The 17695-nt window shown below is 60.1% G+C and overlaps 1 protein-coding gene across 1 annotated transcript; it reads right to left on the reverse strand.

The window, feature by feature from the left end:
* Positions 1–4027: 4027 nt before the first annotated feature.
* Positions 4028–17432, reverse strand: CSPG4 (chondroitin sulfate proteoglycan 4). Its single transcript, XM_009886707.1, is given in 9 exon segments — positions 4028–5940; positions 6333–6516; positions 6774–6928; positions 7098–7340; positions 7432–7630; positions 11120–11299; positions 11754–12233; positions 12533–16114; positions 17211–17432. Coding segments are annotated over 9 exon segments (7158 nt in total).
* Positions 17433–17695: the final 263 nt, after the last annotated feature.

Here is a 17695-nt window from a genome sequence, read left to right on the forward strand (position 1 = left end):
GGGGCTGGTGGTGGGGGTGGTGATGCTTACACAGGTCCCAGTTTGGTGTGCTGGGCTGGGATGCGCTGGCCTGAAGCCTGGCTGGGAATAAAGTCTCCCGTGTGTTGGAGCCCTGTGTTTGCCAGGAGGGTTTCGAAGCCAAACGATCCTATCTCGCCCTGGGTGGATGCTCAAAGAAACCTGTTTGGCCTATGATTTGTTTTGCATTTGAATAGGTGCCTGGAAACTGGTTCGTGTCACCCGAGCTGCCACAGACCCTCCTCCTGCTGTGTGTCCATCCCCACCTGCGAACCCTGGTGTCTCCGGCTCCGGCCAGGAGCTCTGGTCCTCCATGAGCTGGTACCACCATGTTGGTACCGTTATGAAGGCAGGAGAGGTGTGGGACCAGTGGGGCTGCCTTCTCCCCGCACCGTGCAGCTCGTCTCTCCTGACCTGAGCTCAAATCAGGATGTTAACCCCAGCGCCGGGCTGAGATGCCACCAGGGCTGAGGGGACTTCCCAACAGATCCAGGCTGGGTCGCATCCTGCCCTGGGATCCGGCTGCTGGGGGGTTTCCCAGGAGAGGAGGAGAGACTCCCTGCTCCTGGGGCTTGTGGGAAGCAAGGGGGACTTAAGAGCAAACTAGAAGTGGAACTCCTTGGGACTCTTGCAGGTGTGGACTTGTGAGCCCCCGTGTCTGCCCGGACAACCTGTGGGTCAGGCACTGGGATGCTTTTACCCAGGTGACCTCCTCAAGGTGCCTGGAGGTGGCACAGAGGACAAGGGACACCAGCTATCGAGTCCTCCTCACACCTGGGTGGCTCTACTTGGTGATGTCCTCGCTTTTGATATGCATCCTCCTACCGCCGAGGGAGGCGGTGGCAGGTAAGGTCTGTCATCTCCATCCTGTCACACCTCCGTGAGTCACTGTCCTGTGGCTCTGTATCGGGGTGTCTTCTGACTCCTACCCTGCTTTCTGCCACCCCCTTAGTGACTTGAGGCTCTGCTTTAGCCCGGCTCTCCTCTTCGCCTGCTTTTTACTCACCCAGGTGCCCTCAGAAGCTGCACGTAGACGCACAGGGTGACCTGTTGATCCAGGTGCCCTCAGCACCTTCTCGCATCCCCCTCTTCTGCCCTTTCCTGGTGCTCCCACCCCTGATGTCCCCACTCCACCCCAACCCCAGGTTTCTCTGCGCTCACCGGCTGGGCACAGCGATGCCTCCCTGCCACCGGGAGCGGGGACATCTCCCACCCATGACCCCTTCTCCCGTGACAGGGCTGGGGGGGCGGGGGGAAGATGTGCGCCCCACTGTGGGTTCCTGTGGGGCTCAGCTGGTGGTGCTGCAGAAGAAATGGCTCCGGCCATCTCCTGGGACAGGGGGGTCCCTGGGGACAGCAGTCTCTCTTTGGGTGGCTTTTTGGTGCTTTAAAGCCGGGGGCAGAAGGCGGAGGAGGGCTGTAGGTGCGAGACACCCGGGGAAACGCCAGCGGCTGGAGGTGGGGAGGTGCTGGGGGGGACACCCGGCATCGGTTCCCCGGGAACATAGGGCGTGCGAGTTCACGGGCATGGCTGGCGCTCGTCAGGCAGCTGTGCACATCTGGCCCCTCTTGGGGGGGGGTGGAAACGGGATAGCACATCTGGCAGAGCAGCTGTAAGCATCTTCCCTAAACCTCTGCAAGCTTTATAACCAGCCCAGCTCCTGCCGCCCCCAAAACCTCCTGGATCAGAGTGGTTCTGGCCCAAACTGGGGTGGGGTGGGGGTTGCCCCTCTGCGTGAGCAGCCGCCTTCGGTGCCGCGGGGAAGGCAGCCATGCTGTGCCGGTTCCTGATGCGGGGAAGCCAAAGGACCCCGCCAGGAAACTTCTGAGCTCCTTTGGGCTGCGGGTTGTCTGTTTGGTGGCCGGACAGGGTTCCCCGGGACCCTCAGCCCTTCCTCGGGTGGGGTGGTGGTGGGCAGCACCGAGGCCGGGCCTGATCCCGCCCCAGCCATCCTGCCGCAAACCCCCAATACCCCAAAGCGGAGCCGGCAGCGTCGTTTGGGATTTTAATGCTGCCAGCGGAGCTCGGCCCTGGAGAACCACCATCCGTGCTGGCGTTTTCCAGGTTACTGCCTGTCCTCCCCCGACCCCGGGCAGAGGATGTTTCCCAGCAGTGGGGAATACAACCGCGAGCCTTAAAAATAACCTGCTTCGCTTTCAATGCTCCTTACTAAATAGGCCAAGTGCCTTCTATTTAATTCCCCGGGTGCGAGGCGAAAACCCGTTCAAAAGGCAAACACGGCGGATGCTTCCAAGGGGACCCTCGGTGGATGCCACCAGCTTCTCCGCAAACCTCCATCTCTTTCTTGGGTGTGGGGGGGTGCGTGTACGTACTTAGCAAAGATAATAAATGCCGTTGTTTGAATGTGACGGGGGAGGCACGGAGCTGGGGTTAATCTGGAAGAGGGAGGGAGGCGATGGCACTCCCTCTGTGCTCCGGGGAGAGGTTGTCCCCACCTTTTGGGAGCAGCGCCGTGGCGTGGGCAGCCCGGTTGCGCTGTCCCCGTTTTACAGAGGATGTGATTTTCTTCAGAGCAGAAGGAAACATTATTATTATTTTTTTATTATTATTTGTGTTTTCTTTTTTTTTTTTTCCCCTTGCCTCTGAATGGGGCGGGATGGCCGTGGGTGCCCGGCGGGACGTGCCGGCACCTGCCAGCTGGAGCGGGGCGAGGTGTGACTTACCGCTCAGCAAACATTTGGCACCGCAAACGCCGCCAGGAAAACCACCGCCGCCGTGGTCCAAGCAAACGTCCCGGCTCTGCTGCAGCCTTGGAGCGGGACGGCCCCCGGGGTGCTGCTTTGGGGAGGGATGGCGGGATGGGTTTTTACCCTGGGGGGGTAGTGGTTTTACCCGTGGTCCCCAGGGGCTCACTTCAGTTTCCCGCCGTGGGCTGTGAGAGCGGGATGTGCCCTGTGATGAGCATCCCAGCCGGAGCAACACAGGGTATTATTGTTGGGTCCCATCCTGAGCTCAGCGCTCAGTTTTTCCTCTGCTTGTCTTCCGATAATTTCTATTTAAGTTTTCAGGACTCCATGCCGGGGAAAACTTGAGCAAGAGCCCAGATTTCGGTCCATTACCTCCAAATGTCGCTCGCCGGCTTGCTGGGCTTAAAAGGGGCCTGGCAAGGAGCAGCGACACAAGGGAGATGGCTTAGAAAACCCGTGAAAAGGCACTTTATTCTGGTTTACTTCTGCCGTACTGGAGTATACAGTGGAAAAACCGCGCCTGGCTCCGGTTCTCCGCTCTCCTCTCCGCTTTCATGCCACTCAGGTGAGCGCCGGCCGTCCCTCCCCACCGAGGGCATCCTACCTGTTGTGCAAACTCCCCCCCCCCATCCCTCCCCCCAAGGGCTCGGTGCAATCTGCTTTATGAAACACGCAGCAAGCACGCAGAGAAAGAGCGAGGCGGGTTGGGTTTTTTTTTTTTCTTCCCTTTCCAAGTGGGTGGGGACTCCTTAAATTCCCCTGGCATCGGCCACAGTTTGGTTTTTTTCCAAGCCTCTGCTCCAGTGTCTCAGCCCGCCTAGCCCTGGGGAATTTGGGCAACTTCATCCCCCAGCCTGACTCAGCCTGAGCCGCTCCTCCTGCGTTTCGTGCCGAGAGCTGTGGCAAACATCCCCCCCACCCCCTCTTCACCCAGTGGTGGTCGGTGCCGCCCACAGAGGAGCCACCCATGGTACTGGTCCCCACCATCATTGGGTCCCCTCCAGTGCCATGGCCACCGTTGGGTGGTCCAAATGAGCACCCAAAGTCAGTGTTCCCCAGGGATGCTCGGGCATTTCACCTGCCCCCACTTGCCTATGCAGTGTCCCCTCCCCTGCCCAAAGCCACCTGGAGATTTGGGGCTCCTGTGGGGGCTGGACCAGCAGCCCCTGCCTCCCCAGGGTCCTCCTGCATCCATGGGATGCCAGCTCCCAGGGAGGAGGAGAGCCGGGAGGAGGTGGCTGGTGATGCTCCGGGAGGGTCCGGACCCCCAAGTGGTCACGTGCCCCCACATCTGAGCCCTTCACACCCAGTACTGGTTGTTTTTCAAGGGGGGGTTGGAAGTCCGGCAGTACTGGAGAAGCTCGGGGTCTGGTGGTGCCCCAGGACCCGTACCCTGGGGTGGGGGACCTGTGCCCTTGCCCTCCAGGGCATTGACAGTCGTTAGGGGGATGCCTTGGTTGGGGTCCGTCCTCCGGAAGGTCTCCTGGTCTGGCACAGTCCCGTTCTTGGCCTTGGAGGAAGGGGTGCCCTGGACATGGTGCTTCCCCGTCTTGTTGCGCTTGTGCAGGTAGAAGAGCAGGGGCAGGATGAGAGCCAGCAGGAGGAAGATGAGGCAGATGGGGATGATGATGCTGAACATGTTGGCCTCGATGAAGCTGAGGAAGGTGCCCCCTTCCACGGGGCTGGGGCTGGTGGTGGCACCGGGACCCGGCCAGGCGGTGGGTGGCATCCCCAGCTCGCTGGCATTGGGGCTGCTCCGTGCTGTGCCCCGGGGTTGGGGCACTGGAAGTGAGGGTGCCAGGGGGGCCATGAGCAGGGTGACACCATAGGCTTTTGAGGCGTTGTAGGGCTCACTGCTGTATCCCAGGGATGCCAGTGCTGGTGGCACGCCGTCAGCCACCAGCTCAAAGACAAAGCTGTCACTCTGCTGTGGCAGGTCGGTCTCCCCAGCATCCAGCACCTCCAGCCCGACCAGCGCTTGCTCCAGCTCGCTTTGGCTGAAGGTCTCGATCGGGGTGGTGGGTTGTCCTGGGTCCCTGGAGACCCTCACAAGACGGCTGCCATGGGGTGCCCTGCGGATCTTAAAGACTGGGATGCTCTTGGTGCGGTTGGCCAGCATGCTGGCATCAAGAACGCCAGTGTCCAGGAGGGCTGTGGTGCCCCTGGGCCACACGCTGTCCGGCCGAGCTTTCACCAAGGCACGGACGGTCACGTTCACCACCCCAGTCCTGTTCACTGCCCGAGACATGGCAAGGAACTGGAAGTTGTCCTCAGGAGAGGTGAGGTTGGTGAAGGTGAAGGTCACCTCCCCGCGGTCCAGCTGCTTCTGTGAGAAGCCCCGCACTGGCTTTTGGTTGACCTGCACTTGGCCAAACCTTGGGTGCCTGGTGATCCTGTACAGGACATTGCCTGCCCCAAGCTGTGCGGCTCCCAGGAGGTGATGGTGGGACACCAAGGCCCTGTTCAGGTCCTGGGGCACCTCCAGTGGCACCAGGCTGGCAGCGGTGCTCACTGCAGGCAGCACCTCAATCTCCAGCGAGGTCAAGGTAGGTGGGTGGTGGCTGTCAGAGAGGCTCAGGGCTAAGGACCCTGGGGCACGTCTCCCAGTGGCAACAAACACCACGTGGCCTGCGTTGACATCCGCTTGGGTGAAGCGGTTGATGGGCTCCTGTGGGCTGTGTGCGTTGGCCAGGTGGCCAGTGAGGGATCTCTGGAGGACACTGTACACCATCTCCTCTGGGGAACCTGATGGGTCTGCCACATCCAGGTATTCCTGGGACAAGGTCACCATGGAGCCTGGTGGGACCTGCAGCACTTCTTGCCGCTTTACCACCTGCAGTGGCTTGCTGCTGCTGCTGGTCACTGTTATATTGAAAGCTTCGGAGATGACTACCCCTTCCTGTGGAGGACGGATGGACTGCTGCGACCGGGGCCGGAGCCAAGCCTTAAATCTGAAATGGTCTTCGGAGATGCCGTCTCCGCCATGGGCATATGCCAGGCGTCCTGTGGCCAGGTCTGACTGCAGAAAGAATGGCCGTGACCGCTCCAGAGGCAGACCAGCCACCAAGAGCTGCCCGTGAGCTGGCAGCTCCGTCACCAGGAAGACGACATCATGTGCAGCCCTCTCGGGGACTTGGATTTGGCTTAGAAGGTTGGAGGCATCCAGCACCGAGGTGTCAATCTCAGCCTGCTGAGCCCTTGCAAGCTGGAGACCTGGGAGAAAAGGGAAAACCCAAAAATTTGTCATCTCTGGGAAGAGCCAGGGTCTGCTGGAGAGGGGAACAGACCGAGGTGAGGGCAAGTTATAGCAGAAAAAGGAGGATTGCAAAGAAATGGAGAGGGATGAGAATGAACTGGGACTTCTTAGTTTGGTAAGATGATGGAGGAAGGAACCGTGTGGAGAGCCAGCAAAAGGATGGGTGTAATTTTAGATGTTGCGGGCCATAATATCAAAGCTTGTGCTTGGGTGGCCATGTGAAATCGCGTGGCAGTGTCGTCTTCAGATAAATAAGCCCTCCTGAAGTTTGCACGAGCCTCCCCGAATGGGAAAGGATTGCGCAAACTTCAGGAGGGCTTGTTTGTCCCTTGCTTCTCCCTTCCTTTACCTGCGTTTCTCCATAGCTGAGTCAAGCGCTGGGGACACCTGGCCTCGAAAGAGATCAACACGAGGAGGATGAAGGAATCGGAGATGGTCGTGGGAGCGACCACGCGGAAGCGGATGGCATCTTGGGCGAGCCAGAAGGGCTTCTCTGGCATCTCGTGCTGGTAGAAAATCAACTCGCTGTCCACCTAGGAATAAAAAAATAAAAAAACCCAACCTCAATGAGCTCTGCTAAATAGCAAAATGAATACCCGGAGTGGGTGATGGCGGCATCTGTCTCATTTCTGGAGTGATGGCAGCCCTTGGCAGGGCTAGGAAAGTCACGGCGGGGCTGCAGCCTTGCTCTGCCTCCTGCCAGGGCTGAGGTCCCTCTGCCTGTGGTGGCAGCGGGGTTGGGTTGGGACCCCTGAGATGTGACGGAGGGCTGGAGGGGGTGAAACCTCACCTGGGCTTGGGTGAAGTTCCGGATTTCCTCCCCCCGGGAGGTGCTCAGCCTGCCCAGGCGTGGGGCTTGCTCGATGCTGTAGTAGAGAGCGGTGGAGCTGGTGGGGCTGTTACTCACTGCCTGCAGGTTCTGGCTGGTGATGGGCTGGAGGGCACCTGGAAAACACGTCCAGTATGGACTTTTAGCTATGCCCTCGCCAGCTGCCGGCAGGTTCTGCCACGGACATCTCTTGCCAGCACCTGGGCTCAGGCAGGGGGTGGCGGAAGGGTCCGAGGGCCCCATTTGCCGTCGAACTGGGAGGATGGGGAACGTGCCTGTACCCACCTGGGCAGACAGTGAGGCTCTGCTTCTTGGCCAGGCTGATGAGGGGCTCTCTCTGGGCCCTGATGAGGAAGAAGTGCCCAGGAGACAGGTTCTCACCATCCCACAGGTCAAAGGCGAAGCCCCCATCCAGGGACCCTGCGGAAAGCATGGAGTTGGGCATTTATGGGGGGTAGAGGGGCTGTGACCCCCATTAACCTGGCACGGTTTGGACCACAGTGCTGTGTGATGGGGCTAGCGCCTGCCCTGGTGGCACAGTGGTCCCATCCCGTGGTGTCCCCTCCCCTTCGGCTGGGGCTGACGTTGGGGGACCGGGGCCACCTCAGCCCTGCCCTACCTTGGTGGGCGAAGAGGACGAGGCCGTTGTTTATCTGGGCCTGGGTGAACCGCCGGACCTCAGCGCCGGGTGCCGACCGCAGCACAACCTTCCCGTTAGCCGGGGGCTGGATGGAGTAGGTCACCTCCTCTGCTGGGGAGTCCTCGTCCTCGGCGCTCAGGATGTGGGGGCCGATGGCAGCCATGGTGCCTTCCCGCAGCTGGGGGACAGGGAGAGGCTGTAATCCCCCTGGGACGTCCCCCCAGCACCTCTCCCCTCCTCCCCAGTCTGTGATGGACCCCATCCCTGCTCAGACGGCATCGCTGGGTGCCCGAGCACGTCCCAAGCCCAACAAGGGAGCCTTGTCTGCGCGCTGGGTGATGCCTCCAGCATCTGGCCTCTTCCCAGCCCCGCGTCACCCTGCACCGCTGCCGTGTTTGCCAGCACGTGCCGCGCCGCCGGGTCCGTGCGGCTGCATGACGTGTGCGGGGCAGAGTTGAGGGTTCGCCCCTCCGTGCCTCAGTTTCCCCAAGCACTGGAAACGGAAGAAGGCCCTGTGCTGGGGCAGAGGCTGCACCTTTTGTGTGTCTCTCCCCGTTGCTCTGCAGGAAAAGGGCCTTTTTGTGGGATCCCCGAGCCCTGAACTCGCTCCCTGAGCTACGTGATGACCGCAGCCCCGTCTCTCCCCGGCTGGATGTTTCTCCTAGCTCATGATCCCAGCAAAGCACCCGTCCCACCGCCCCCTCGCAAGGCCACCAGCCGCCCCAGCAAACCCTCCAGGAATGACAAGTATGCGGCCCAGCTCAGGGTCACCCCACAGCTTCCCAGGGCTGCTCCCCCCCTTCCCCATCCAGCGGTGCCCACCCGTCCCTGGGGACACTGCCACCCCAAAGCACTGCCATCTCCCCTCTCCTGGGCTGGAGGCAACAATTTTCCCTGCTCCTCACCCTGTGCCGTATCTCGGTCTGGGCAGACCGTGGGGATGAACCCCATGCACCCCGCAGCTGCCTTTCGCCCTCGGGATGCCCCGAAATCACGGGGCGCGTGGACCCGAGCCTTCCCGCGGGGCGGAGGGGCAGCACCAGCAGCATCCCACAGCATCGCAAGCCCAGCCGGTGTCCTGCAAACCCACGAGACAACACCCGGGCGCCGGAGGAGCTGCTCAGCTGGGTTAGATGAGCTCTTTTCTGCTCTTTTCAGCTGGCCTAACCCGAAACATTTCTTGAGTGGGTGTGGGTGCCGACAGTGAAATTAAATCCCTCGGCAGTCCCCGTGGGATGGCGGGAGGCAGGCTCGAAAACACAGCTTTGGAGAGACGGGATGGGGGAAGTGCTGCGTGGGAGCTGAAGCCCTGGCAGAAGGATCTGCTGCTCCACCATGTACGTGCACCGAAGTTTTCGGGCTGCTCCCCGCTCCCCAGCACCCACAGCTGGGTCACTTGGGTGCCCGGTGACATTGCAATCACACCCGGGGCTCGGTGCCAAGGAAATCTCCCCCTGGTCAAAGCCTGGAGAGGGGTTTGCGGGCAGGGGGGGACCAGCAGCCCTGGGGCATCGCCGGCCACCGGGGACCGATGGGCACAGGCAGTGGCTGGAGTGGCTCTGCTCACCGGCGAGAGCCCGTGCCGCCAGCGCTGACCTGCTTCGCCATGCTCCCCGTCCTCTCTGCATTATTAAAGCCTTCCGCCTGGCTCCTGCTCTCGCTTACGCCGTTTATTATGTTTGCTCAGCCTCCGTGTCGCCTCCGCTCTCCGGGAGAGCGCGCGGGGAGGCAGCGGCATAGCGCCGGCAGCGTGGCCGGCTGTGTTTTGGTGCAGCAGTGGGAGCCCTTCTCGGTGGCATCCAGCCATCCCTCCTCCTTGATGCAACCCAAAAAACTGATTTGGGGCAAATGTGCCCGGTCTTTTTTTTTTTTTGGGGGGGGAGGGGAGTCCACTTTGGGGTCTGAACCCTGCCCGTGTCCTCCCCAGCCCTTGCGTGGACTCTGCACCCCCGGCGCTGGCAGGCAGCAGAGGAAGCCTTTGTGCAATCTCTCTCCTGGACCCGGCCTGACCTTTAAACGCTGAAGTCATCTCTCGCCACAGCACAAACACGGCAGGGCCGGGCCGCTCCTCAGCCCTGGGTTGCTTTAGCAGTGCTCCTGCTGGGAGCGGGGAGCTTTTCCCACCGCCAGAGCCCCTCCTGCGGCTGTGGTCACCCCTCCCAGCGCCAGACTGGGATCCCAATGGAAAGGCGGATGGACCGCTGCCTCGGAGTTTGTTTCGGGAGCTTTTTTTCTTTCTCTTCACCTTTTTTTTTTAGCACGGTGGCTGGGAGGGAAGGATGTGCTAAGTGCCTTGCGACCTCTGGGCTAATGGACTGGTTCAAAATAAGGCAGGGAGGGAGCCTCCTCCTCCTCCTCCTCCTCCTCCTCCTCCTCCTCCTCTTGCTCCTCTGTTCGTCTCCCCCGTGTCCCGGGGACGATGCATGGCACTGGGGACAGAGCTGCCTCCTGCTCCCCCTGCCTCGGGACCCCCCGCCAGGGCCAGCCAGGAGATGCCCTTTAGGGATGCGGTGGTCCTCAGCGAGCAGAGAGGAGCTTTTGTGCGTCTGGAGTGGGGCCGAGGGGCTGCCCTGGGCCCGGCAGCCGAGGGGTTAAGCTTTCTGTGTCGGGAATGCAGGATTTCGGCACAGCTGGGGCAGATCATGGAGGCACCACTTAATGCACAATATAAAAGGGATTTGCTGGGAGGGAGCTGAGCTTCCTGGTGAACCAAGAGCAGTGTGGGCAGGGATAGAGCCAGGGCTGGCTGTGGCTGGGGGTACCCCCCCAAATTTTTGCTGGCAGCCCTGGCCCTTCTCCCTGCCTCCAGGTGGTGACTAGCCCATACTCTTCCCTTTGGGCATCTCTTCCAGAGCCCAGGCTCCCAAACACCTTCCTGAAGCTGCTGCAATGCCCCTGGCATGACAATCCTGATGGAAGGAGCTGCTTTCCCTGCTGCCAGCCTGGGAAATCCTGGGATGGGTGAGGATAGCCTGAGGGGATGGGGGGAATGATCCTGCTGGGTTGGCACTCCCGCATGTTTTCTAAAAATCTCTTTGCTGCACTTTTGCTTTAGAGATCCTGAACGGGGCAGAGGGGTGTCTGAAACAGAAGGTGGGATGTCTGGCAGCAGGCGAGGCTTCTGGCTTTACTGAGATGGGCACAAGGAGAGGTGTGAAGGCTGCCTAAATAATTCGGTATTTCCAATCTGTGCTGATGAAACTCGGGCAAGCCGCTCTTTCGTGCTGCCAGGGATTATTCCGGCCCCTGGGGAAGGGGCGAGGAGGCTGACCATCCTCAGAAAAGGGCAGGTGAGGAGCCCCTGCCCCTCTGCCTGCCTGCAGGCAGCTGCCTGCCGCCGTGGCCGGGCGCGGCCCCCCCGCCCTCTGGCGGACGGTTTCGGCATCGGCGGCGGGGAGGGACGGGGTGGAGGATGGAGAGGGGAGGCGTGGGGGGGGATGGGACAGCCTGGTCTCCGCCTCCTGCAAAACCTCGTCCCGCCGGGAAACAGCCTCCCTTCCCCGGAGCCCATCGCCCGCCTCTGGTCTGCGCCCCGGCTCGGCTGTGCCCGAATTCCTGGAGGTGCGTGACCAGGCTGGGAGGGGGTCGCTGCGCTGGACACCCCCAGGGTGTCCCAGTGGTGAGCACCCAGGGACCGTTGCCCATCCCCGTGGCATCCCACCCTTACCTGCAGCCCGGCGTTGACCCTCAGCCGCGGCCCCTTGGAGCTGTGGGGCAGGATGGTGATGAAGAGGGTCCTGGGTTGGCTCTGCCGGTCCATCTCGGAGGCGTTGGCCAGCAGGGTGAAGCTGTCCACCTGGGCCTGTGGCGGTCCGTCCTGCCTGTACTGGATCTGCTGGTTCTCCACCTGTGGGGCAGGAGCTGGGTGAGCCTCCTGGGAGGACGCAGGCCACCAGCCCCCCTGGGGAGAGGACCTGTGCACCAGCCTGGGAGGAGGGAGGGAGGTGGGTGCCTGCCACTTGCTTCTTCGGGGCATCCCTGTGGGATGGATCCAGCTCAAAGACAGAGAGCGGGATGCGCATGGGAAGCAGACCCGGAGCCCAGTGTGGGTCCTCTGCCTGCATCCCCACCCCATGTCCCCCAAAGCCATTTGGGCACACCTTGGGGGTTGATGCATGCCTTGCCTGCGGGGCAAGCCCACCATCCCGAGCCCCTCCATCCCAAGGACAGAGCTCTCTGTTGCAGAGAGCCCTCCCCACAGCCTTCCCCAGCCTCCCAGTGCCGCTGGGGGCTGGAGACAATCCCCAGGCTCTTCCCAACTCCCAGTGTAGTGGGCAAGTGGGCAACACTGGCTGCTCTACCTCGTTCCAGGTGAAGCTGTGCAGCCTGCCATCCTCGGGCCGCTCGCTGTTCAGGAGGGTCCCAAAGCGGGGGGGCTCAAGCACCTTGAACTCCACGCCGAGAGCCGTGTAGTGGGAGTTGGGGATGTTGAGGATGCCCGTGGAGAGGGTGACGGAGCCACCTCCCGGCACCGTGATGTTGCGGACATCCAGGGGAACGGTGATGGGGAGCACGGCCAGGCTCACCACCACCCTCTCCAGTGGGTCCGCACCGCTGGCTGTGATGTCCACGACAAACTGGTCACGCTCCTCCTCCGGCTTGGAGTGGAGGTAGAGGACTCTGCCGTTGTTGATGTCCTCCTGGGTGAAGGACTGGATGGGGTCCAGGCTGGGTTGCTCATTTGAGTCTCGGCCTTGCTGAAGCATCGCCAGGAAGCCGTACGCTGGGGGGCTTCTCACCAGGTAGACTATGTCCTGGGGGGGGATCTCTTCGTGGGCCACCTGGGAGTGTGGGGGAGACAAGGCATGAGTTGGGGGCTGGTGCCTGTGAGGTTGGGCTGCCCCACAGCCCACTGCTGTGCAATCCCACAAGACTTTGCTGTGGATGAGCTGTAAGGGTCACCTTGTTGCTGAGGCCATGCCTGAACCCTCCTTCTGCCCCTGGGCAAAGCCTGATACGGGCACAAATCCTTTGCTCTGGGCAGGTGGGAGTAAAATGGAGTCCCACCGGTGGCTGGCCCGGTTTGGTGGTCAGGGAAGCGATGCAGGTTTGGGGAATGACTAGAGAAGGGGATACTCACCAGTAAGTACTCCTCCTTGATCCCAGCTGCTTCCCCCTGGAAGACATGGATCTCCTTGTTGTTGACTATGCTCAGGGGGCTGGGATGGGTGTCCAAGAACACACTGATGGCCAGCGTGTCCTCCACTGCCACCTCCTTTGCTTCTACAGTGAACTGGAGCTCATCCCGGCTGTTCCTGCTCCCGTTGTGGCGGTAGGAGATCTCTCCTGCTAGGAGGTCCCTCTGGGAGAAGGCCATGACCGGCTGCTCCCCTCGCAGCACGGTCCCCCACCTTGGGGGTGTCGTTATCAGGAACCGTATCTCTTCTTCTGACCTGATGTCCATGTTGGTCTCCAGGCTGAGGACAGAGGAGTCAATGGTCCCTCGGCTGCCTTGGTGGATGACTAGTCCGGTGTTGTTGACTACTTTGATGTAGGGGTCTGATGCCTGTACTTCCAGGAGGGCTGTGGTTTGGTGGAGGCCATCTGAGACCTGTAGCTGGATCCAGCCTCGGTCAGCCCCCGAATGGACAAAGAGGATCTTCTTCTTCCTCAAGTCATCCTGTGTGAACCGATAGACCTGGTGGCTTCTGTCATCGACGGAGAAGATGCTGCCAAACAAAATGTCCTTCCTTGCCAGCACCAGCTGTGTGTCGGAGAAGCCAGAGTCCTTGTCAGTGAAGGCAATGTCATCTGTCGTCAGCAGGTGCTGCCCATTGCGCACCACATTGAAGACCTTGTTCACCACCTGGACTGGAGGGTGGTCATTGATGGGTTGGATGGAGACCCTGAAAACCCCTCTCACCTCCTCTACATCAGGCTCAGCACTGCCCTCGCCCTGCCTGATCGCTACGAAGGGGATGTCATCCTCCAGTGTCTCGGAGTCATCGTGCTGGTACAGCAGCCGGCGGTGGAGTATGTCATCGTTGGTGAACTCTGTGATCTCCTCTCTGGAGGCCCAGCCATGGGACGCAGCCCAGGCCAGCCTCCCATGTGCTGGCCCCTCAATTACTTCGTAGAGGTAGTCCATGCTGTTCGTGCTCTGTACAAACAAGTGGTCCTTGGAGATGACGGCTTGCCCTCCTTCTGGCACGGTCAGGAGGACATTGGTCAGGGCTGGTGCATCAGGGTCTCCACCAATGCTGATTGTGTAGGTATAGACAGGAGAGTGCTGCTTGCCAGAGCGCACACGAAACTGGAAGGTGTCCTCGGCTTGTTGAGAGTTCCTGATGGTTGCGCTGTAGCTCAGGTGGTTTCTTTGCAGGTCGTCTTGGGTAAATCCAAAGCCTTCAGTCAGCCTGTTGCCGAGCAGCTCCAGGTTTCCCTTTTTGGGAGCCTGGATTATCACGTACTGGAAGGGGACTGGGGCAGAGTTTGGATCTTCCAACATTGCCTCCAGCTCCTTACTGGTGATATTTCTGTGCCGCTTGTTCTTCATCTGGAGGGGGACCATGGTCCTCATCTTAATGGTGGCTCTTTCAATCCTTATGAGAAAGGTGTTGTTTTGCAAGACCTTCTGCCCCACCTGGACTTCGAATCTCAACTTCTCCACAACATCTTCCAGTCGGTGCTCTGAGTCTGTGCTGAAATACTGGATGCGCCCTTGCTCCAGGTCTTGTTGGTGGAAGGACTCGACTTTTTTCCAATCCCCTCCCACGCTCCCTTGTTTCTGGACCTCACCATACCTTAGGGGCTCTGTGAGGACATACAGAATGGCAACCTGTTGTTCCACGGCATTTGTCTCTGCTGACAGGTTGGCTGTGGTAATGCGTGCAGCCCCTCCTTGGGAGATGGACAGGCCAGTGTTGTTGTGCAGGCGGATGTCAGGGTCAATGGCGACGATCCTCAGGGTGGCAATGGGACTTGGGACTGTGCCGTCGCTCACCTGCAAGGTGAGCTGTGAGTTTGTCCCACTCTGGTGCACGTAGACTATGTTGCCTGCTTCCAGGTCCCTGCAGGAGAACTCTTCAATGGGCACTCCAGGATGGAAGTCATACTCCACATAACCCTCTTCCATCTGCTGGCCACCATGCAGCTGGAATTCGAGGTCATCACAGGATGTGTCATCATCTAGGACCTGCAGGATGTCTGTGGTCAGGTGTTTTCGTGTGTGCTTCAGGATTGTCATGTGGTTCCCATGGGGAAAGATCACCTGTGGGGGATCATTGACGGGGTTGATCATGATGGGCAGTAGGTACATCTGCCCCTGCTGCAAGCACTCTGGCACCCCTTGCTGAGCAGTCACTGTCACCTCCAGCATCAGCTGGTCCATGGGCCCCTCAGAGCCATCATGGACGTATCTGACTTTCCTATTCACAATGTCCAACAAGGTGAACTTCCTTCTGCTCCTGGACCCAGGAATGTCCAGCTCCAGCTGGCCGTGCCTAGGGTCGTTGGTGATGCTGAAGAGGATTTGGGACTGCCGGATGTTTGCAAGGCTCAAGTCTACTGTTGGCTGGGCGTGTTTCCACTCCAGATAGGTCATGCCCCCTTCAGAGACGATGAGGGGGCTGACATGCAGCAGCCTACTGATGTTGGCAAAGGCAGGTGGGAAGCTGTTGTCTGGCTGGCACGCTTCCACCACCAGGCCTGGTGCTCCCGACCAGACATCTGGAGGTGGGGAGGTGGGTGCCTCATCCTGCTCGTACACCTCTTCATAGTCCCAGTAGTGATCTTGCTTTCCACAGCCTGATGTGATGTCCTTTGTGATCACGGCATCTTGCAGACTCCTTCTCTGCAGGTTTATCCGCAAGTCCTCCAAGCAGCCAACAAACGAGTTGTTGGTCATGGTCCACACAGAGATGAAAGCAAGATGATGCTCCCTCAGCCTTTGCAAAGCTTTTTCGTTCATACCTCCAATGAAGAGGTTTCCCTGAAGGTCCAGGTAGTTGTTGATGCCCCGGTTGGACGTGGATGAGGCGTAGTAATCAATCAGGATCTCAAACTTGTGGATGTCCGTGTAGACTTTGACATAGTGCTGCTGCTCATCGCTGATGAAGATGTTGTTGTGCAAGACGATGATGCCGTTCCCCTTCTCAACAAACCCTCTCAGGCGCCCGTTGGAGATCTCCAGGTAGAAGAAGTCATTCTCCAGCCCTGCGTGGTAGATGAGGGGTGCCTGGGTGATGCTTGTTGTTATCACAAATTCGATGGTCGCTTCCTCCCTCGCATCCCACGTAGGAAAAGCAATGTAGGAGTGTGGCCCCAGGAACCCAAAGGGCTCTTCGGGCTCTGCAGAGAACTGTGTGCTGCACCCTTCCTGGACCCGGTGGAAGATCTTGGAGCTGCCATCAGAGGATGGTGGGGAGAGGACATCCAGGCCGTTGAATGTCACTAAGTGGAGGCAACCTCTGAATGGCGAGCTGGCCTCGGCAAGGTACGGCAGGTCAAGGCTGCCTGTCCCACCAGCGTAGAGGCCGTATTGGATGTCCAGCTCCCGTACGGGTCCTACAATGTCTGCGGAGCTGTTGAAGAGGCTGTCAATGGTCAGTGTCATCCTGCCGTCTTCCACCAGCAGCTCCACGTCATGCACTACCAGGTTATTGAGCTGCAGCTCTGCTGGGGACTGCAGCGTCACCTCCTCCGAGCCCAGCTGCAGCCTGGCCTGCAGGGAAGGACATGGAAAGTGCTCAGCTCGAGGTGTTATCTGCAGCAGAGGAGACACCTCTCCACCTACCAGAAGTACCTACTGAAGCGTGGAATGTCCCTGGGAGCTCACAAGTGTTTTGGTCCCTCTAGTCACTACTGTTTTTCCTGTCCTCTTCCTCCTCTGCATGTTCCTCCTTCTGCAGCTAGTGGGCAAGCCTTCTCTGTCCTGCTCTCTGAATTTCTCTCCTCTTTCACTCTTTCTCAGCAAACTCTGCTTTCAGGGCTGTTTCCCTGAGGTCCTCCATCTCCCAGTCCCGCTGCCCCGCTGCTGAGCTTCTCTTCTCCCCCCACAGAGGAACCCTGCCAGATGTTGGCTCCTCTTGCCCTGCTCCATCCTGCCCGCTGCCCTCCATCCCTGCAGCCTGGGCTGTTCCAGCCCTTGCCCTGGGAACCGGCGGGGGAAATAGCAGGTTTTGCTCCCCACAAGCAACAGCCCGGAGCCAGCCTAAGTAGAGGGTTCGCTGGTGGACCTGAGACACGCCGTCTGCATTAGGGAGACCTCCGGCCAGCTGCTTGCTTGTTCTCCTGCTTTCGTTTAGTTGTGGTTGGTGGCCCGGCCCAGGCCGCAGGAGAGGTGGGATGCGTGCCTGGGATGCTCCCCGCTCTTTTCCTTCGCGGTGGGTGCCAACACCATAACCGCAAGAGGTGGGATTTTATTCTTCTTGTCCTGCTGCCTTCCCACACCCTGGCTGGGCTTAGCCTGTGGTGGGACAAGGGACACCTCTCCTTTCTCTGGACCCTCTCAGCTCACCCTTTCTCTTCGCTAACCCCTTGCACCCCGAGGGTGCTGTGCACCGCGTTTGACCTGGCAATGTGTGTGGAGTGTGGGTGTCTCTGTGATGTTCCCCAGCATCACCCTGGGCAGCGGGTGAGGAGCTTCCCCAGATGGAACCTGTTTCTCTGTATTTAACCGATGCCCCCGAGACTCTGTCCGCCCTCCGCTTGAACCCTTAACATCCCCTAGGAGGGGTCTTGGAAGGTGCTGCCCCCTCCATCCTAGCGCTGGATGAAGCCCTGACCCACAGACCCCAGCCTGGGGAGGCTTTGCTGACCTGCAGGGTGCCGGCTCGCAGCTGCAGCAGGAGGTGGTCGGGCTGGCCGGCGGCTAGGAAGAGCAGCCCGCTCCCCTGGCTGGTGTACAGCTGCAGGTGGAGCCGCAGAGTGCGAGAGGCGTCTGCCAGCGGCATCTCCACGTAGCCGTCCCCGAAGAAAGAAGCTGGGGAGGAAAGGGAGAGGGTCAGGAGGGGAAGGAAACCCCCTCCCACGAGCCCCATCTGTGTGGTGAATCTGGAGCCTCCCAAACCCGTCCATCGGTCCTTCCCCCTTTGCTTTGTGACAGTGTGCTGCAGCCTGGAAAGACCCTCAGGGGAGTCTACTTTTTGATTTTCTTTGGGAAAAGGGTTTCTAGGGGCTGGGCGGTGAGGCAGAGGTGGTTTTCCTCCTTGCCCGTGCAGCATTTAGAGGAACCTTCCCCCTCTTTACTTGGCCAGGGTGGATGCAGTAGCGCCTGTCACCGGGCCAAGTTCCTGAGCGGTGG

Source organism: Charadrius vociferus, unplaced genomic scaffold (assembly GCF_000708025.1).
Source record: "Charadrius vociferus isolate BGI_N301 unplaced genomic scaffold, ASM70802v2 scaffold356, whole genome shotgun sequence".
In the NCBI taxonomy this organism is placed as follows: domain Eukaryota; kingdom Metazoa; phylum Chordata; class Aves; order Charadriiformes; family Charadriidae; genus Charadrius; species Charadrius vociferus.